At 39.5% G+C, this 20,569-nt stretch overlaps 1 protein-coding gene across 1 annotated transcript in view; it reads right to left on the reverse strand.

The window, feature by feature from the left end:
- Positions 1-20,569, reverse strand: part of LOC133335118 (protein Wnt-10b) — a 63,963-nt gene that overhangs the window by 6,292 nt on the left and 37,102 nt on the right. The window contains exons 6-7 of the mRNA XM_061543423.1: positions 3,291-3,673; positions 2,845-3,229 (exon numbers count right to left, since the gene is read on the reverse strand). Of these exons, the coding sequence (XP_061399407.1) occupies positions 2,845-3,229; positions 3,291-3,673 (768 nt within the window). The remainder of the gene's footprint in view (positions 1-2,844; positions 3,230-3,290; positions 3,674-20,569) is intronic.

Raw genomic sequence — 20,569 nt, forward strand, 5'->3', positions numbered from 1 at the left:
GAATAGAAGCATAGCCAGTCAGACTCATTCATAGGTTGCAGCGGGAGAAACTTATGTTGGTGTATTTCCTCAATGAAGAATATGATGTGTAAATGGATGATGTGTATGGATTGTGATCGTCCTTGTGGAAAACTGTCAATAAAAATGCAATACTTTTATTTCTGTGTTTGGTCCTTCGAGCCAAATCTATGGTAATGCTCAACTGCAACTTCGATTCAACTTGCCATTTCATTCTCTCCTCGGTCAGTGGTGTTTGTAGGGTACAACAAAGAAATGCTTATCACAAATTGTATTTCGTTTTTCATTTTTTATTAATAAATATGAACGGCAAATAGTAAATGCTGAAGAAAAAAAACAAAAACTTATAAAAAATATATAATTTTTTATTAAATAATTAACACTTTTTAACTACAATCTGTCAATTTGCAACAGCATGAGTTACGACTTTTGAGATTGTTTTCTGTTGGTTTTTTCGCTTCGATATTGAGATGCAATTTTGTTGGCGTCTGTCCGCCAGTCCGTGCCCATGTCCGTCTGTCTGTTGATCTATGCGCCATTTGGCTGGGTGTCTGGGGTGTGTGTAAGCAAAGTGAGCGAGCAAAACCGTTTTAGTCTGTCCGTCCGCCTGTTGGGGCTGAAGACAAGGTAAGGCATTTGATTGGAAGTCAGACATCGTTACGATGATAATGATGACCGTGGTGGTGGGACGTGTTTGCTTGGAAACCCAAAGTCTTGGTGTTAAGACATCGATGACGATGACGACGATGCTATTAAAGTTTGCTTTAAATTTGTCGTCCACCACCACGTTTAAGCTTAAGCGTTCCGTTCGTTGCCGTGTAAATCGAACATGTTCGATCGTTCGTTCCTTCCTTCGAGTCCGTCGTTGTCCATTCACAACACACAGGTTTTGTTTTTGTCGCTTGAATATATTTATTGTAACAGATTTGCATATTTTATTAATAAGATTGTCAATTAAGAAGTGTTTATTGGCAAGATATGACCGACCAAGCCGATTCGACAACCGGGCGACTCACGCTGTAAGCACGTTTAAGCCGTTTTTGTTTCAATTAGCAAATTATTATCGGACATTGTTAGTTGCAATTAATCAGTTTGTTGCTAATTGGGAGGCGTTGTTGTTGAAAAGTTTTAGCAGTGATTAATTGAAAGCGGAACATAGTGGTGGTGTGGTGGTCGTTTTTTGGTGAGAGGATATTTCAATTTCAATTAGATTAGATTTTGTAGAAGATTATTGAAAATATATATTATTTTGCTGAGTTGAAAATTTTTGGATCGTAATTAAATGTGAAAATGTTGGAGGAAAAGAAGGAAATAAATGTCCTTCAGATGTTTCAAACTTATAAAAAAACAAACTTACTGTCGAGCCTATATTGTCTAAATGGAAAAGGAAGGGCCGACTTTCACTTTCTTTGCACACACCCTCTCCCATTATCGCCTCCGTTAACAGACCATCCGACTTTTAAGCCTCTCCCAGGTCCTGGGGGAAAATTAACATTCCATTGCCGCTAGCTATATACCTGCTGGACGGATACCCAAAATAATTCTTTCAACCGAGACGACCGTACTGATCAATAGAGTTGTGTCGTTTCAGAACGAGCTAGTTCAAAGGAACTATTCCGAACTGTCTCAGTTCGCTAGACTGACACCAGGTCTGATAAATGACGCCAACTGGCAGCCCGTCATTTATCTTGCTCAGACCACCTCCCCATCCATCTCCATTAGCAGACCGCCTGATTTAATCATCTCTGAACGCCGCACTTTCCTTATCCATAGGAAAGCCAACTGGCAAGGATTCAGAGATTTCAGAAAACGTTTCATTCCTTCTGATGTACGGGTAGCAGAAAGGAAATTCCGAGACATCATTACAGCTGCAGTCGCTAGATTTATACCTGCTGGTCGAATACCCGAATTATGTATCATAATTTCCCAACAGAAGCAGTTGGTCTAGCAATTGAGCGTTATGACCTCCGTCGATCTAACCCAGCAGATCCCAGGGTCAGGGAACTTACGTTGGAGGTCAGCAGATTAGTCGTGGAGCATCTGAAGTGTTAAGTCGCTCTCGAACCCTGGCAAGAAGGATGATAGGACCTCAGCCCCATTTAACGACTAAACTGTGACTGATTTGAAGAGATGCGCGAGAGACAGTCGAACATCCCGAGAGCGAAGCGAAGAATACTTCATTGTATAAGATTACTTCCAGCCGAGGAGCAACCACCACAGTTCACGATGGGTGATGTTGCATGTGCCATCCGTAACGCGAAGTCATCCATATATATGCTGCATCTGGGCGAGCCAGGAGTCGAGTATTTGACCAACATCCTCAACTTGTCGATAACCACCCACGTCATTCCCGAACCCACGTCATTCCCACTATTGAAGCCGAGCAAGGATGCCAGTAAAGGTGAATCTTAGATGAATTCCGTAAGCAACACAGTACAACAACAGCGTTGTGCGCCATCTCCATGATTCACCAGAACCGGCCGTGCGATAGATGAACGAAATAATATTCCTTTTGCGGAATAGTCCTTCTGAACTAGTTCGCTCCGGAACGACCCAACTCTAAGTTCACTTGTCTCCCTATTCACTATCGACGAAGCCAATACAGATTGAAACATACTTGAATTATATATATATTTTTCTCGACCTTTAAGACTCTCTTTTGCATTTTTTCGAAGATGGCTTTGGATTGAATAAATTGAAGAAAATTATCTTAAAGAACTAATTTTTATATCGAAACCAATCGATGTGACCTTTGCCACTTTGATCTCAATCTCATTCCTTCAATATTTTTATAAAACATCTATCCTGCGAATAATATAAACTTACCCAAAATATCAGCAGATGGATCTTTTTCACAAAAATTCGGTGATCTTTGGTAGTAGAACAGGGATGTCTCTAATTTACGGGCGGATCGTTGAGCATTTTTCTCAGTATTTGATTTGGCATTTGAGGGGCGTTCGTGTCGCTCCCCCGTACGTTCACCATTACCATTGGCATTATTCGACTTTTTATTGCGTGAACGTTTCAGGACAACAATGGGTTCGCCATTACCCAAATTCGATTGATCGACCAGTAAGGCTCGACGAAATTGATGTTTGAGGACTTTGCCAACGACGTGGAAGTCGGGAGCAGATTTCCAGCAAGTTTTCAGTTGACAGCTGCCCGACATGCCGTGGCATTTGCAGCGGAATTCCATGTTATTGGAGACGGCCTGTAATAATAAAACAAAGGTTTTAATAAATATCCGAAAAGAAGGGTTTCATTCGACTTACAATTCTCCCAGCATGATTATTATGTAAATTTATTTTCGACTGTATATCCCCGGCCTTTTCCCGGCAATCGAGAAACAATTTGGAAAATTCCACACCAAAATCCATGTTATGCGAACAGCCACCCCATTTCCAGCGACTGGCAATTTTCGAACGTTCGTATTTCTTTTCATCTTCGGGATTCAGAATCTGATTTGTCTCCAAATACTGTAAGAATAGTTTCTTCTCTTTGTCCAGACTTTGACGGAGATTTTTATTGAGGGTTTTGCGATTCACCGATGGATCACAGCCACAGGACATTAAACGACCCTGGCTGCAGGCTCGGGCCACACTGTGGGCCACTCCGGCCGCTGAGATGGCAAAGGCAAATGCACTCTCACGATAACCTGCAAAGAAAAGAAAGGTATTTTTTAAAAATATCCGACATGGTCTCAATGCAAAAAATGCAATTTCATTTTTTAGTTGTTGTTCATTGCCACCATGTAAGAGGAAAATGACCTTCTGGAAAATGTAAGGAATGTGTCATTACATGTGCCACCATCCAACAACCATTCATCCATACGCGTCCAGCAGCAAACAATGAAAGTAAACGACGACAGTGTCAGGCCGTAAACTTGAGCTTTTGTGCTAATCTTCTGTTGGTTGGCCGGCCATAACATTTCCCATGGGAATTGTTTCACAGCATTTTTGTGGCCCGACAACACTTCGTCGACAACGATTCCCTTTGAAACCAACACACACACACAATGAAACCTATGTATGTAATGCAGATTTAAGTTTTGGTTGGATCCTCCACTGCAACGGATCACCGTCCTCCGCCATCGAACATAGTCCCTTTGTATGTAGTCGACATATTTCAGAGCAAGTGTGACATGCCGTTCAGTCGTCGCAGCTTAACGTGTCCTCCACCAAATGTCGTCGCTGTTTTCTTTAATAGTTGCAGATTTTTAATAAGATTTCTGTTTCGATTGTGTAGTTGTTATTGTTAACTTATGCAACAACAACAACACTGGGTAGACCGACCTGTAAATGATTGGCATTTCACTTTTATTTTGTTACGCATTCTCTGTGTCCAAGGATGGCTCAGCTAGTCATCCATCCATCTCTTTTATATCTTTTCGGATAATCATAGAGATTGAGAAGAAGAAGAAAAACAGCATCAGGACAACTAACAATTGTGCGTATGTCTGTGCTGTTTTTTGTTCGGTTGGTTGTATCATTTAACGAAAAACATTGTCATTACAAAAGGTAAAACTGTTCTATGGGACACCGACGCAGATGGGTACAGTGAATCAAGGCGACAATTAATCTTTAAGATCGTCAGAAGTCAGGAATTTAAATGAAGACTTCTTTAGAAGGGCTTTAAATGCCTACTATATTTAGAAGTCATAGAGAAATTTGTTTTTAGGAGGCCTCCAAGATAATCTATCCTTACATGACCTTAAATATAAGTTTTCTATTTTGATTTTAAGTTTTCTTCTTCTTTGTTATGCCTGGTCTAGTTTCTTCTTAGTAGTTTATATTCTTTGTCATCAGAACAATCATTCATATCAACACTTGTTTGATATATTGTATTAAGCATTTATATCGAAATAATTTGGAAAATACATATGCGAATTTTCTAGCACCATGCAGAGGTCGGTAAAATAAAGAAACAATGGAATGCAAAACTAGTGGAAAGTCGTCGGTTGTTAGCAACAGAAGTCAGATACTAAAACAAAACATAGCCGAACAATGAATGTGTGACTTTTTTCTTGGGAGGAAAACATTTGTTTTTGTAAAAAGAGGGAGAGAGCGATAGGGGGAGAAAAAATGAGCGCAAATAGAGTTAAGCAGAGCAATGTAGGAAAATAGTTGCGATGTTAATGAATTTTTTGCATTTTTTGGAACAAATGGTGCCTTTTTATAATAGGAAAATTTCCCTGTGTTCTATGAATGAAATTATGAAAATATTAATTAATTTTGTTTGCAAAGTAGGATAATAGTTGTGATTTTAATGAATTGTTTACATTTTTGGAATAAATGGTGTCTTTCTTATGATTACGACAACTTTTCCTTGTATTCTAAGCCAGGCTCATCATCTATATAAAAATGAACTATTATTGAAATTCTGGAAATATTCATTTTATTTATTATCGGTGTAGACTAACCGTCTTATATTTATAAAATATATTTGAAGATCTCGTATAGAATACCATGGAGAGGTATTTTGTCTATAAAAATATGTTTGGAAATCTTTTTAAAAGACACTAGGAGATCTTTTATTTGAAGATGGCCTTTGAATGTTTTCAAAGTGTTAAATATTTTTGGAGGCCGTTTCCTTATAAAATACCTTTGTAGGTCAGTAATTTATAATCGGAGATCTTTTATCTATAGGCGAACTTTCGATGTTGTCAGGCTATAGAAGACCTTTAGAGGTAGTCTATAAATAAATAATATTGATATACACTTTACTCCAATGGTATCCATATTCGGGACCTTTGGTGGTCGTCTCTTTATAAAATAACATTTATTTCAAATCACCTCCAAAAGTCTTTTAGACCTTTGAAAGTCTTGAGGCCTTTGGACGCCTTTAATTTGTAGTAGATGTTTAATGGTTTTCTATTTATAAAATAACCTTAAAGGTCTTCTATTTACTGAAGACCTTTGGAGAACTTTTAATAGAAGACTTTTAAAGGTGTTCTATTCAAAAAGAAGAACCTTAGAAGCTTTTTATATAAATGTCTTTAAAGGTCGTATCTTTATGGAAGCCCTTTATAGAAGCTTGTTAAAAGTCTTGCATCTATTGAACGCATTTGGATATTTGCATGTCTTTTTCTAATAGAAGACATTTGGAAGGTATAACCCCCTTTTCGAGAAGAACAAGAGCTTTAAAAGTCTTCTATTTCAAAAAAGAACTTTAAAAGAGGTATATAGAATTTATAGAAGTTCGTTCAGAGTCTTAAATTTGTTAGACTCATTTGAATATTTGCATGCCTGTTTTTAATAGAAGATTTTTGACGACTTTTAGAAGTATTTTATGTATAGAATCGCTTCTGAAGTTTAGCATTTTTAGAAGGCTTTAGAGGTTCTTCTATTTATATAAAATCGATCAAAATCTTATACAAAGAAAAAAATATTTAAAGAATATGTTCATATAATCGTGAGAAAGCCACTATTTTTTCCAAAGAATTAAAATATTTCATTATGATAAAAACAATTTTCCTACTTTACCACTATCTGTGCTCTCTTTTCATATCTCTCTCTCTCTCTTATTTGGCAAAAACAAATGCATTCTTCCGAAAAATAAAACCAACTCGGCAATTCGTTGTTCGGCTGTGTTTTGTTTTAGTATTGTCCTGCCCCCTCCTCTCACGTGGTTTGTTTGACTACTGTTTCTCTTGCTAACAACATTTCCACTCACTAGATTGTGGTTAGTTTTGCATTTCATTGTTTCTTTCTATCAGGCACTGCCTCAGTTATAAAATTCGCATATGCATTTTCCAAATTATTTTGATATAAATGTCAAATAAAATATACCAAACAGGCCGAATGTTTAAATTTCTATAATATTTAAGATTTTAGAAGTATTAATATAAAAAAGGAACGATTAATATTAAAAATAAAATAATTTAAATCATACTTGTTTGTATGGAAACTTTTTTGCAATTGACGAGAGCACATTTCATAATAGTGCTGCAAAGTCCTTTAACTGGGTTTGGCTCAACAGCATCTCCATTTCACAGTCCCTCCATGTTCTTTGCGATTTTCATATTTGAACTAAATTTCGGACTGAAAACATATATTTTATATTTTTAGCGATACAAATTCATATTAACCCTATCCATTTTCCATTTCTTTGCAGTGTCATCCCCCAAACCCCTTTTCATATCTGCTTCCGTCGTCGTTTTATACAAATAAAAGGACATCAAGGTAAGTCACATCTTTGTTCTCTATATATCCACTGTATTGAAATTATATTCAAAATAGTTGTTACCATGCGGACTGTGAATATTTGTGGTGAATTCTTTCTCATAGAAATTCGTTGAGTTCTGCGGTGTGATGAATTCTTCTCCTTGCTCTCTACTAAACAGAGATTATCTTAAAAATTTGTCTACATTTTTTGTGTGTCGTTGCTGCTGCTGTTGCCTTAACCGAGAGGACTAATTAAAAATGTGTTTTTAGTTATCTCAACTCTCTACCATGGTTGCAGTTACAGAAAAAGTATATGGTGGTAATATAAGGGGAGAATATTAGCAGAACAAACCATGAGCGTAGAAAAGGCACCGAGTCTCTAGCAATTGCAATTTCTTCTTATTAAGTGAACACATTATACCTTAATAATGACAAAAATAGCACCTCCATCTCTCCCATCGTTAGAGGTCTATATAGAACATAAGGATCTTGTTTGTGGTCCGTATAGAATAGGAAGAGCAGGTTAGTGGTTTATATAGGATGGGAGGAACTCGTTAGTCGTCCGTCTAGAATCGGATGAGCTCGTTAGAGGTCCGTATAGAATAGGAGGAGCTCGTTAGAGGTCCGTATAGAATAGGAGGAGCTCGTTAGAGGTCCGTATAGAATAGGAGGAGCTCGTTAGAGGTTCGTATAGAATAGGAGGAGCTCGTTAGAGGTTCGTATAGAATAGGAGGAGCTCGTTAGAGGTTCGTATAGAATAGGAGGAGCTCGTTAGAGGTTCGTATAGAATAGGAGGAGCTCGTTAGAGGTTCGTATAGAATAGGAGGAGCTCGTTAGAGGTTCGTATAGAATAGGAGGAGCTCGTTAGAGGTTCGTATAGAATAGGAGGAGCTCGTTAGAGGTTCGTATAGAATAGGAGGAGCTCGTTAGAGGTTCGTATAGAATAGGAGGAGCTCGTTAGAGGAGGAGCTCGTTAGTATAGAATAGGAGGAGCTCGTAGAGGTTCGTATAGAATAGGAGGAGCTCGTTAGAGGTTCGTATAGAATAGGAGGAGCTCGTTAGAGGTTCGTAGAATAGGAGGAGCTCGTTAAAGGTTCGTATAGAAATGTAGAAGCTTGTTAGAGGTTCGTATAGAATAGAATAAGCTCATTTGAAGTTCGTGTAGAAGGGTAGAAGGTCGGTAGAGGTCCGTACAGAATAGTATAGAATAGGAGGAGCTCGTTAGAGGTCCGTATAGAATAGGAGAAGCTCGTATGAGAATAGTCTACATAGAATAGGAGGAGATCGTTAGAGGTATATATATATAATATGAATAGATACTGAGAGTTCCGTATTAAATAGCAAGATCTTCAGAAGTCCGTAGTGGAGGTCCATACAGAATAAGGTCACATTGGAGGATTTATTAGAATAGGAATATATAGGAGCTCGTATATATATATAAGGCCTGGGATATATATATAGGAAGCGTTTGACTTTAAGTACATGATACACCAAATGTGGTGCCAAATATTGCCCAATATCGTACCAAACCTTAAGAGTTTTTTTACTGGAAAACATTTTATTTACAAAATTATTTACATATGGGCTTTTCAGAGGTCAATCACACGACTTTCGGTGGCAATATACATTTTTAAATGTTTTTATTTACAATTCACCCTTAATAATTTTGTGGATTATTTTAAGAGTCCTAAAAAAATTATAATAACTGTAACTCATGCAAATACCCGGTTTACACTGCAAGTAATGTTATAGTTTTTAATTCTTCTTTTTAATTTTTTGCCTTTAATAACTAGTAAGTCTCCAGTCATCAACTGTCTCTGTCTTTCAGATATGTGCGCCTACATGTACCGTCGGTGGTAATTGGGTTGGAATAAGAGCTGAAAAGTTCCTTATCAGAGACTCGATGAGAATAATAACTATTAGAAATTGCCGTCAGTTGTGGTTGGTTGGCTTATCCATATTTCCGTTCTGCCAACCAATGGATGTCTGTATTGCAGATTAACAACATTTGTTGTTAATATCAGTCAGGTTGTCTATGTTGTTGTTCAATGTTTCATGAAATATTTGACACAAAAACAAGATGACTTATTCGTGACACATATTGTCTTTAAAATGTTTTATAAGTGTCATATTATTAGCTGGAATATCGTTTAACTTGACAGCAGTTAATGAAGGAATAGAGGTTATATACCTGCGATGTCTTTGCTAATATTTACAAAAAACCAAATTATGTTCAAGGAAATTGTTTCAATTGCTCGCAATTCGATTCGGGCTTTTTATTCTCAACTAGAGATCGTTAATAAACATTTTCACCTACACTGCTTTCTTGTTCACCTTATTATACAATTATTGATGTCTGGGTGTCCTGAAAATATATTCATAACTTGAATCGAAACCACAATAAATTTCATTTTCGTGGGAACACTTTATATATTTCTCAATTCTTCCAACAAAAAATTGTTAATGGAAATTGTCCTTAATTTAAATGCAAAAATTATGCAAACATAGATTCGAATACTCAACATCAATCAAGTATATGTATATTTCTAAGGAGTGTAGTTTTTGATAAATAGTTTTCAACATAACATAATTCTGATATGCGAATATATTGCAATTCTGACACGACCACCAAACTAACAATACTTTTTGATTCCGATTGACCGCTTGCAAGACAATAGTGGGCCGTCGATAATGATGGCTATGGCCATCTAGAAAATGTCAATCACATTGGTGGGGGTATGGCATTTTGTGCTGCACAAAGCAATACTTCATTCATAATTCGAAACATTATCTAAGGCATTCGCGGGAGCACCTTTGCCAGGCACCACCATCAGCACCAGCACCACATATGGTCAACAATCAAATGTAATTTGACAAAATTCGCGCACACATTTGAAAACAAAACCTGACAACAGCTCAAATGTCAAGTTAAAATGCAAATGTTATATTTTTTCAACTGTTATTCTTGTTGTTGTTATTTAAAACGGTGGCATTTGCAAGTAGTGCCTCAAATCCAAATGTTGTACAAACGTCCATTGTCATCGATCAATCGATCTTTGGCTGTTTCAATCACTTATTCACAAAGCTTTTGTCAATCAATCAATTGGGAAATGGCGCAAGATCTGCCTGCTAGCTTGCGGAGCTGAGCAGCAGGGACAGAGAGATCGATGCATATAAAATCACCTAACAAATAATTCAAATGCGAGAATATTAAGACACTAGGCCAAACAACACCATTCAATGTTTTGTATCGCAAAAGCGCCATCTGCATGATCAATGAATAAAAGGAGGTGGTGTGAAAAATGTTGTTGAAACAAATGTAATAATTATTTACATAAACATCAGGTTAGGATAATGAAGAGGTATATCTTGAAAGAGATGCTTCTTCTGCCTTGAAGCGGGGTATTATTATACAAGGAGTTCGAGGTTATTTAACAAGCCTCGTTTATTTTATAGGTTTTCAAAGAAGATCACCCATTTATATATCTCTAAGGAGTTCCTTCTATTCGATACGGATCTCTAAGGAACACCTTAAATTCGATACTGACCTTTAAGGAGTACCTTCTATTCGATACAGACCTCAGACGAGCTCCTCCTATTCTATACATACCTCTAAGTACTGATTCTATTCAATACGGATCTCTAAGGAGTTCCTTCTACTTGATACGGACATTTATGGTGTTCTTTCTATTCCATACGGACCTCTAACAGGCTCCTTATATTATATACAGATCTCTAAGGACCTGATTTTACTCGATACGGACCTCTAAGGAACTCCTTCTATTCGATACGGAACTCTAAGGGTCTGATTCTATTCTCTAAGAAGTTCCTTCTACTCGATACGGACCTCTAAGGAGCTCCATCTACTCGATACGGACCACTAAAGACCTGATTTAACTCGATACGGACCTCCTTGTATTCGATATAAACTTTTAACGAACTCCTTATATTCTATACGGACCTTTAAAGGGCTCCTCCTATTCTATACGGACCTCTAACGAGCTGATTATTATACACGGACCTCTAATGAACTCCGTCTTTTTATACGAACCTCAAACGAGATCGATAATGACCTCTAACGAGATCCTCCTATTCGATACTGACCTTTAACGAGATTCTCCTATTTGATACTGACCTCTAACGAACTCCTCCTTCTATATACGGACCTCTGATGAGCTCCATATTCTATATACTAGCTCTTCCTTCTATATACGAACCTCTAACGAGCTCCTTCTTCTATATATGAACCTCTAACGAGCTCCTCCTTCTATATACAGACCTCTGACGAACTCTTCCTATTCGAAACGGACCTCTAACGAGCTTCTTCCATTCTATACAGGCTTCTCCTACTCTAACGAATCTCTAACGAGGTTCTCCTACCCTATATGAACCTCTAACGAGATCCTCTTATTATATACGGACCTCTAACGAGCTCCTCTTACTCTAATCTGACTTCTAACGAGCACCTTATATTCTATACAGACCTCTAACGTGCTCTTTGTATCCTATATGGACCTCCAACGAGCTCCTCCTAATCAATACGGACCTGATTCTAGAGCTTTTTCCTCCATAGAGCTCCTTCTATTCGATCAGACCTCTAACGAGCTACTCCTACTTTATACGAACCTCTAACGAGCTACTTCTATTCGATACGAACATCCAAAGAGCTCTTTCTATTCGATACGAACCTGTAGCGAGCTCTTGCTTGCTAATCGAACCTCCTCCAATTATATGCAAACAGGTTGTTTTCTGTTTGTTCCATCTAAAGACAACACCTCCAATCTACCGACCTCCAATTAGTTGTTCTTTTTTAACGCCCATCATATCCCATTTTGATTAGCGTACCCTCGTATGTATGCCCCCTCAAACCAGCTACCATTTTCAGTCAATACGTCACAAGAACAACAATAACAACAACATGTCAAATGTTTGATGTGCTACAGCATATCACAACTTGTCCCGATGACAATCAATAAACGATGTTGTTATTTGCATAACATCAACACGTACGAGCGGAACGTGTGTCCGCCAGGTCGTCCAAATAGGTTGTCGTCAGTGTCAAATCAGCATACATCACTTGTCAATCTCTCCTCTCTGGCAGTCCAAAGCTCGTCCATTACAAGGAACACCCAGTCAATCCGATATGCAGATGTTCCAACTAACGAAGTTGTTAAACACCAAGCATTACATCAATCTGATTGATTTTTGTGGCCCCGGGCATTCACTACTCCAGCAATGAACCCCAATCGATTTGCCAACAAAGTGTTGGAAAGGTTTGACAAAATTGCCGATTGATTGGCCAACATGCAATTCCATCAATGTCACATCAATCAGTGGAGGATATAAACAAAATTCATTGGGAATCGATGTGCAGGACAGAGCTTGTCAAGTAATCAACAACAACAGCAAGCGATTGAGTGACGAACTGCCTGGTTGACTTGACTTGACCAAGTCAACCGTCCGGGGTCGGACGGATCATTGCTGACGACGACGATGATGGTCATGTGACATTTGCAAATCACTTTCGTTTATCATTGATCATCATTCCGTCACATTGATCTTTCCGTGTGGATTTGTGGTGTCCACCACCATTTCTGGATTAACAAAAGCAACGAGGGATACTTTGCTGTTGCTGCTGTTGTTGTCGTTTTTTCTTTGTCGTCTACCCCATTTGCATTCCATGGTAAATAAAATAAAGTGGACATATGTCGCATGTCCATCTTTAGGTTTCATTGAGTTTTTAGGCTCATAAATAACCTGGTCCTGATCGTTACTCTCGTTACGGCAATGTTGTTGCTGCAGTTGCTGTTTGTTGGTGACATTCCTTGTACAACAGTCATCATGATAAAATTGGCCATTGTCGAGTGCCCGGTTGCCTGGTAGTAGTTTGAATTGTTATTTTTCCTTGCTCTCGATGTTGTTGTTGGTGCGATTGCTCTCCAAAAGTTAATTCCATCCTGACCAGAAAGCAAACGAATGATCCTGGTTGATTCACGATCGTAAATGCCATCTAAACTACACGTTACGGCATTGATTGACAACAATTGTTTACAGGTATGGGCTACTACAACAACAACAGTAACAACTACGACGACGACCTATGTACGCCGATTAATGTATGTATTCTTGTTCGGGTATGGCTTCGAAGAAAATTCAAATAAGGCGAGGGGGAGTGAGAGAGGATATGGCAATGACACAGTGGTGCGAAAAGATGAGAAGGTGGAAACAGAAATTCAGGAAATCTTATAAATGGACAACGGATCATAATGAAGGACCACCATATTCTCTTCTATGCACTCTACGTCCTATTCAAAGAATCGGGTTAAAATATTGGTATACAAAAAGAGCTTAGCTCTATATATTCTATATGGACTTCAAACGACCTCCTCCTATTCTATACGGACCTCTAATGAGCTCCTCCTATTCTATACGGACCTCTAATGAGCTCCTCCTATTCTATACGGACCTCTAATGAGCTCCTCCTATTCTATACGGACCTCTAATGAGCTCCTCCTATTCTATACGGACCTCTAATGAGCTCCTCCTATTCTATACGGACCTCTAATGAGCACCTCCTATTCTATACGGACCTCTAATGAGCTCCTTCTATTCTATACGGACCTCTAATGAGCTCCTCCTATTCTATACGGACCTCTAATGAGCTCCTCCTATTCTATACGGACCTCTAATGAGCTCCTCCTATTCTATACGGACCTCTAACGAGCTCCTCCTATTCTATACGGACCTCTAACGAGCTCCTCCTATTCTATACGGACCTCTAACGAGCTCCTCCTATTCTATACGGACCTCTAACGAGCTCCTCCTATTCTATACGGACCTCTAACGAGCTCCTCCTATTCTATACGGACCTCTAACGAGCTCCTCCTATTCTATACGGACCTCTAACGAGCTCCTCCTTTTCTATACGGACCTCTAACGAGCTCCCCCTATTCTATACGGACCTCTAACGAGCTCCTCCTATTCTATACGGACCTCTAACGAGCTCCTCCTATTCTATACGGAATTCTAACGAGCTCATACTATTCTATACGAACCTCTAACGAGCTCATACAATTCTATACGGACCTCTAATGAGCTCCTCCTATTCTTTACGGACCTCTAATGAGCTCCTCCTATTCTATACGGACCTCTAATGAGCTCCTCCTATTCTATACGGACCTCTAATGAGCTCCTCCTATTCTATACGGACCTCTAATGAGCTCCTCCTATTCTATACGGACCTCTAATGAGCTCCTCCTATTCTATACGGACCTCTAATGAGCTCCTTCTATTCTATACGGACCTCTAATGAGCTCCTCCTATTCTATACGGACCTCTAATGAGCTCCTCCTATTCTATACGGACCTCTAACGAGCTCCTCCTATTCTATACGGACCTCTAACGAGCTCCTCCTATTCTATACGGACCTCTAACGAGCTCCTCCTATTCTATACGGACCTCTAACGAGCTCCTCCTATTCTATACGGACCTCTAACGAGCTCCTCCTATTCTATACGGACCTCTAACGAGCTCCTCCTATTCTATACGGACCTCTAACGAGCTCCTCCTATTCTATACGGACCTCTAACGAGCTCCTCCTATTCTATACGGACCTCTAACGAGCTCCTCCTATTCTATACGGACCTCTAACGAGCTCCTCCTATTCTATACGGACTTCTAACGAGCTCATACTATTTTATACGAACCTCTAACGAGCTCATACAATTCTATACGAACCTCTAACGGGCTCCTCCTATTCTATACGAACCTCTAAAGGGCTCATCCTATTATATACGGACCTCTAAGGAGCTCCTCCTATTCTATACGGACCTCTAATGAGCTCGACCTATGTACATTACGGACATCTAAGAGCTCCTCCAATTCTGTTCAGACATTTAAAATACTCCTTCAATTCTCCGGAATTATAATTGGTACAACCTATTATATTCTACCTTTTAACAACCTACTAATATTCCGTACGGGCCTGTAACCAGTTCAATCCATTCTTTACGGACCTTTCGTGAGCTAATGCATAATGATCCCAGACGTGCATTTATAAGAACCTATATTCTAATAGAATCTTTGCAGATTTCTTCTATACGATCCTCCAACGAGCTCCTGCTCTTGTATACGGACCTCTAACGACCTTATATCCTTCTATACGAACTTCAAACGAGCTTCTACTCTTATATACGAACCTTTAACAAGCTTCTACATTTCTATACGAACCTCTAACAAGCTTCTACTTTTCTATGCGAACCTCGAACGAGCTTCAACTCTTCCACACGAACTTCTAACGAGTTGCTACTCTTTTATACGAACCACTGACGGGCTTCTAAAAATGAACCTTTAAAGAGATTCTGTTCTTTTATACGAACCTCTAGAATTTGAAATAAATTTCTTGAATTTCGAATTTCACTTAATTTGGTTTTTCCACATCGTACCACTGTGCCATACCACATTGGTCAATGCCGCAAATATGCAAAATAGTTGACCTGTCATTCAGTCGTTTACCAGTCGTCATCATCATCAACTCGTCGACTGAGAGTTATCTCCATTCCTACGCTGTTCGTTCATCTGATTGTCTGTCCGGCTGTCTTTTTTGGAGATTTGTGGCCATCGATCTTACAATCTATCTCCCCCTCTGAATCTTTCGCCACGACCTCCTTTAGCCACCGCCAGCCTGCCGGGTTAAATTTTAGTTGAAGAGATCATTGTTTCTGTCACAAGTTTCGGCTCGTTATGTTGTTGCCTGGCCTACCCCGGCCTGGCCCTATTGTTTGTTGTATTTCTCGGTGATGACTATGGATGGCATCATAGTGTAAGAAGGTCCCCAGTTGACATCGGATTTCCATATTGGTCTTGAAGTTATTGGGAAGTTTGGTTCGGTGATGGTTGTTATTTTATTTCGGGTAGTTGTTCTTCAATGCAAACTGGGCAAGATTTATGGTCGGCATTGTTGCCCAGTCGCCATCGTCGTCGTACATTTGGGAAAATATGGAAATTACTTTATTTTGCTCTGCTGGGAGTGATCGAGAGAGGGAGAGGGCGAGAGGAAGAGTACCTGAGATAAGGGACTGTTTGATGCCAGTAGCCAATAATGGCAGATCAATTGTAAGGATTAAACTTTAAATTGGCTGGTTGGCATTACTGTCGTCGTAGCCGTCGTCGCCATCATTTTCTTCGTCGTTTGTTATGTTCGTTTGCTTTTCGTATTCCTGGGAATGCGTCTTAACATCAGCGAAGTTATTTCCAGCCACCAACAAATCTTCAAACCATGACATTTTATTCCTTTAACCTAACGGTTCCAGGTGATTAATGGCAAATCGTCGTTTTCCGCCAATTGCTGAGGGTCAGAGGTCTGTGTTCTTAAGAACTCGAAAATATCGAACAGATTCAAGTGGTTTGTTTGTTCCCACCTTTCACGAAAAAAAGCGAAACACATGCCAGCTCAGAAACATCATTGACAACTGATTTTTAAGTGTCAATCAATTAATTGAGATTTAAAGCCATTCCACTTTAAACGCTGTTGCAGATCTTCGAACAACAAACATTTAAACATTCAACACTTTTAAGGAAATAAAAATTTTGACATCTGACAACGCCAGTTATTGATATGTTTTGAAATTTATTTATTAATCATTCGTCACTGATCTGTCAGAATGTTGAAACTTTGTTTTGGCATTGCCATAAACATTGTTGCAACAGAAAAAGGTTTTCGCTTCGTGTGAAATAAAAATTGAAATGAATATTCAAAATTTTATATTTTTGTGAGATGATTCTCACGTTCGCGATTTGTTAAAATTGAAAAGGTAAAGGAGGGAGTATTTCATAGGAGATCTATGGGGTTTTAAAGGGAATCCTCACAAAAGAAGGGAGCGAGCTGTAGGTAATATCTATAGACGAACTCTGTGGAGTCTCTATAGGCGAACTGACGGAAGTTTCTATAGACGAGCTGAAGGGAGTCTCTATAGACGAGCTGAACGGAGTCTCCATAGACGAGCTGAACGGAGTCTCTATAGACGAGCTGAACGGAGTCCCTAAAGACGAGCTGAACGTAGTCTTTATGGACGAGCTGAACGGACTCTATATAGGGAGTCTCTACAGACGAGCTGAATGGAGTCTATACAGACGAGCTGAAGGGAGTCTTTCATAGACGAGCTGAAGGGAGTCTTTCATAGACGAGCTGAAGGGAGTCTTTCATAGACGAGCTGAAGGGAGTCTTTCATAGACGAGCTGAAGGGAGTCTTTCATAGACGAGCTGAAGCGAGTCTCTCTATAGACGAGCTGAAGCGAGTCTCTCTATAGACGAGCTGAAGCGAGTCTCTCTATAGACGAGCTGAAGCGAGTCTCTCTATAGACGAGCTGAACGAAGTCTCTATAGGGAGTCTCTACAGACGAGCTGAAGGGAGTCTTTCATAGACGAGCTGATGCGAGTCGCTCTATAGACGAGCTGAAGCGAGTCTCTCTATAGACGAGCTGATGCGAGTCTCTCTATGAGTCTCTATAGACGAGCTGAAGTGAGTCTCCATAGACGAGCTGAAGTGAGTCTCCATAGACGAGCTGAAGTGAGTCTCTATAGACGAGCTGAAGTGAGTCTCTATAGACGAGCTGAAGTGAGTCTCTATTGACGAGCTGAAGTGAGTCTCTATAGACGAGCTGAAGTGAGTCTCTATAGACGAGCTGAAGTAAGTCTCTATAGACGAGCTGAAGTGAGTCTCTATGGACGAGCTGAAGTGAGTCTCTATGGACGAGCTGAAGTGAGTCTCTATAGACGAGCTGAAGTGAGTCTCTATAGACGAGCTGAAGTGAGTCTCTATAGACGAGCTGAAGTGAGTGGGAGTCTCTATAGACGAGCTGAAGGGAGTCTCTACGGACGGAGCCCCTTTAGATAAATTCAATTGAGTCTCTATAGCCGAAGTGAAGGAAGTTTGAAAGTGGCCTGAAGTAAGTCTCTATAGACGACCTTAAGGGAGTCTTAATAGACGACCTGAAGGGAGCCTCTATACTTGACCTGATATGAGTATCTATAAACGAGCTGAAGGGAGTTTCTAAAGGCGGAGTCTCTATAGACGAGCCGAAGATAGTCTCCATAGACGAGCTGAAGATAGTCTTTATGCACGTGTTGAAGGCAGTTTCTATAGCCGAACTCAAAGTATGGTCTATTGGAAAACTGAGTCTTTATAGACGAGCTGAAGGGAGTCTCTATAGGCGAGCTGAAGAGAGTTTTTATAGACCAGCTGAAGGGAGTCTTTGTAGGCGAACTCAAAGGAGCCTCTATTGGCACACTAAAGAAAGTTTCTATAGTTGTACTGAAGAGAGTCTATACAGACAAGCTGAAGAGGAGTTTCTCGGAACAACATGGTGTAAAAATCCAAAGGAACGCCAGTTGGGATGGACAAACGTCCATCCCCTTGTTCTCCAATGCAAAAATATAGGAATAGGAAATATTTGTAATGAATTTTAAATCCATTCCCCGGATAATTCACACCTTTAAAAAAATGACATAAAAGAAAACCCACATATAACGCATTAAAATTACATATGTAAGACTACTCTTACATACCTACATACATTGTATATTGTGTATGGACATATGTATTCAGGTGGCTGGCTGTGTCCAGTGTTGGGATATGGTGTCCTCTGTTGTGATACTTCGGACTTATGCATGCAATTATTATTGTTAAGGGATTGCTAAGTAGCAACTTGTGGACATACCAATGACATGTTGATGTTGCTGTTATTGTTGTTGTACAGCATATAGAGAATCATCCAGCAGCAGTCCCTGGCCAGTCCAGTCTCCATGTCCCATGCTCTTGAAAGGAAGTCACCACCAACAACGTTATTGACAACATTTCAAAGACTTTAACGATAACGACGACCGAGATGATGGCGATGACGACGGCGACAGGCGAAGCAGAAAATTGCAACAATTTATTATGCCAATGATCAGTGAGATCCAATAGCAGCAGCAACAACAGCAATAATAACAATTCTGGGATAATGATTATGGAGTTTTATATACAAAAGCTATTCTATTCAGATCTCCCAGTGAATGTACATGTGTGTTTTTTCTTTCTGAGAGAGAGAATTTTGCTGCTGCTCAACAACATAAAAATGCTTTGGCATTGCGCGACAATCGATCGTTTATCGATTGACATGATCACTTGATACTTGAAAGCAACAACCACAACTACAACAACAAAATACGGCTTAAACATACAACGAATATTCATAGGAAGATCATCCAAACGACGGCTTATCTCGGTGCGCTCTCACACACTACCATATATATATTCACGGTGACATTGTCGCCCCACCATCATCATCATCATCGTTTCAATACTGGCTGCTGCATAAAAATGCGGATGAAAGGCTGTTGTATCTCTTCCTGCCAGCCAGCCAACAAGCAATCCAGCTAAGTAGCCTATGCCGATTTACAAACGCTACCCTGCTTAGCTTTTATTTTTTACAGCTGTAACATAATGAATGAAGGTGACTTTATATTCTGACACTGTCAATTTGAATTTGCAACTGCGTTGCAATCGCAAAGAATGTCCGCAACAAAACCATTAATGTGTGGTCCTCCCGTCCATTGATGAGATTAGATTTGAATGGATTAACTAAGCTGCTGCTGCTACTTCTGATGATAATGGCGGACGATTATTGGAAGAGATGAAGGGAGTAATATGAACATATCAGGAATTTATATATAAATAATGATCCTACCGGGTGACGTAGGGGATGATAGATACTAAGCAACTGATCTGATTGGATTTAACATGGCAAAACCCAGGCTTATCTTGGTCACTCTTTCATCTCAATTGTGGACACTGACCTCACCGCGGTGTCACCTGGGGTAACTACTTTCATCATCTGTTGAAATAGTGAGCTGATATGTACCGCGAGTTCACCCATAAGAATTATAAAAAAATGGGTTGAGTCGTCGGGTTAGTTACCAACACCCGGAAAACACCACCTACTACGAAAAGCAAAAAAGAAAATCAAACCCCCTAATGTTGACGACCCCCGAAAACGTATAAAGGACCACGATCTGGCGCAGTTTTCGCTTTGGCGGATGTACTTAAGAAGTACAAAACGACATTATTGCCTTAAATCAGATGATTACGCACTGTATTATAGCTGTCATGAAACGAGAAATAAATTTGGGTGCAGATTTATGGTTAACATCAGAATAAGAGACCTCGTCTCCAGATTCACTCCCGTATAAAAGCGAAGTTGTTATACATCAGCCTTATTTGCGTCCATGATCCGACGGAAGACAAAAATGAACAGACCAAACACATATTTTACAAGCGCCTATAAACAGCATATGACCGCTACCCTGGCCATGACATTAAGATTCTGCTATGAGATTTTAATCCAAA

Source organism: Musca vetustissima, unplaced genomic scaffold, assembly GCF_032173495.1.
Source record: "Musca vetustissima isolate MV318-11 ecotype Yass unplaced genomic scaffold, APGP_CSIRO_Mvet_v1 utg14086, whole genome shotgun sequence".
NCBI classification, from domain to species: Eukaryota; Metazoa; Arthropoda; class Insecta; order Diptera; family Muscidae; genus Musca; species Musca vetustissima.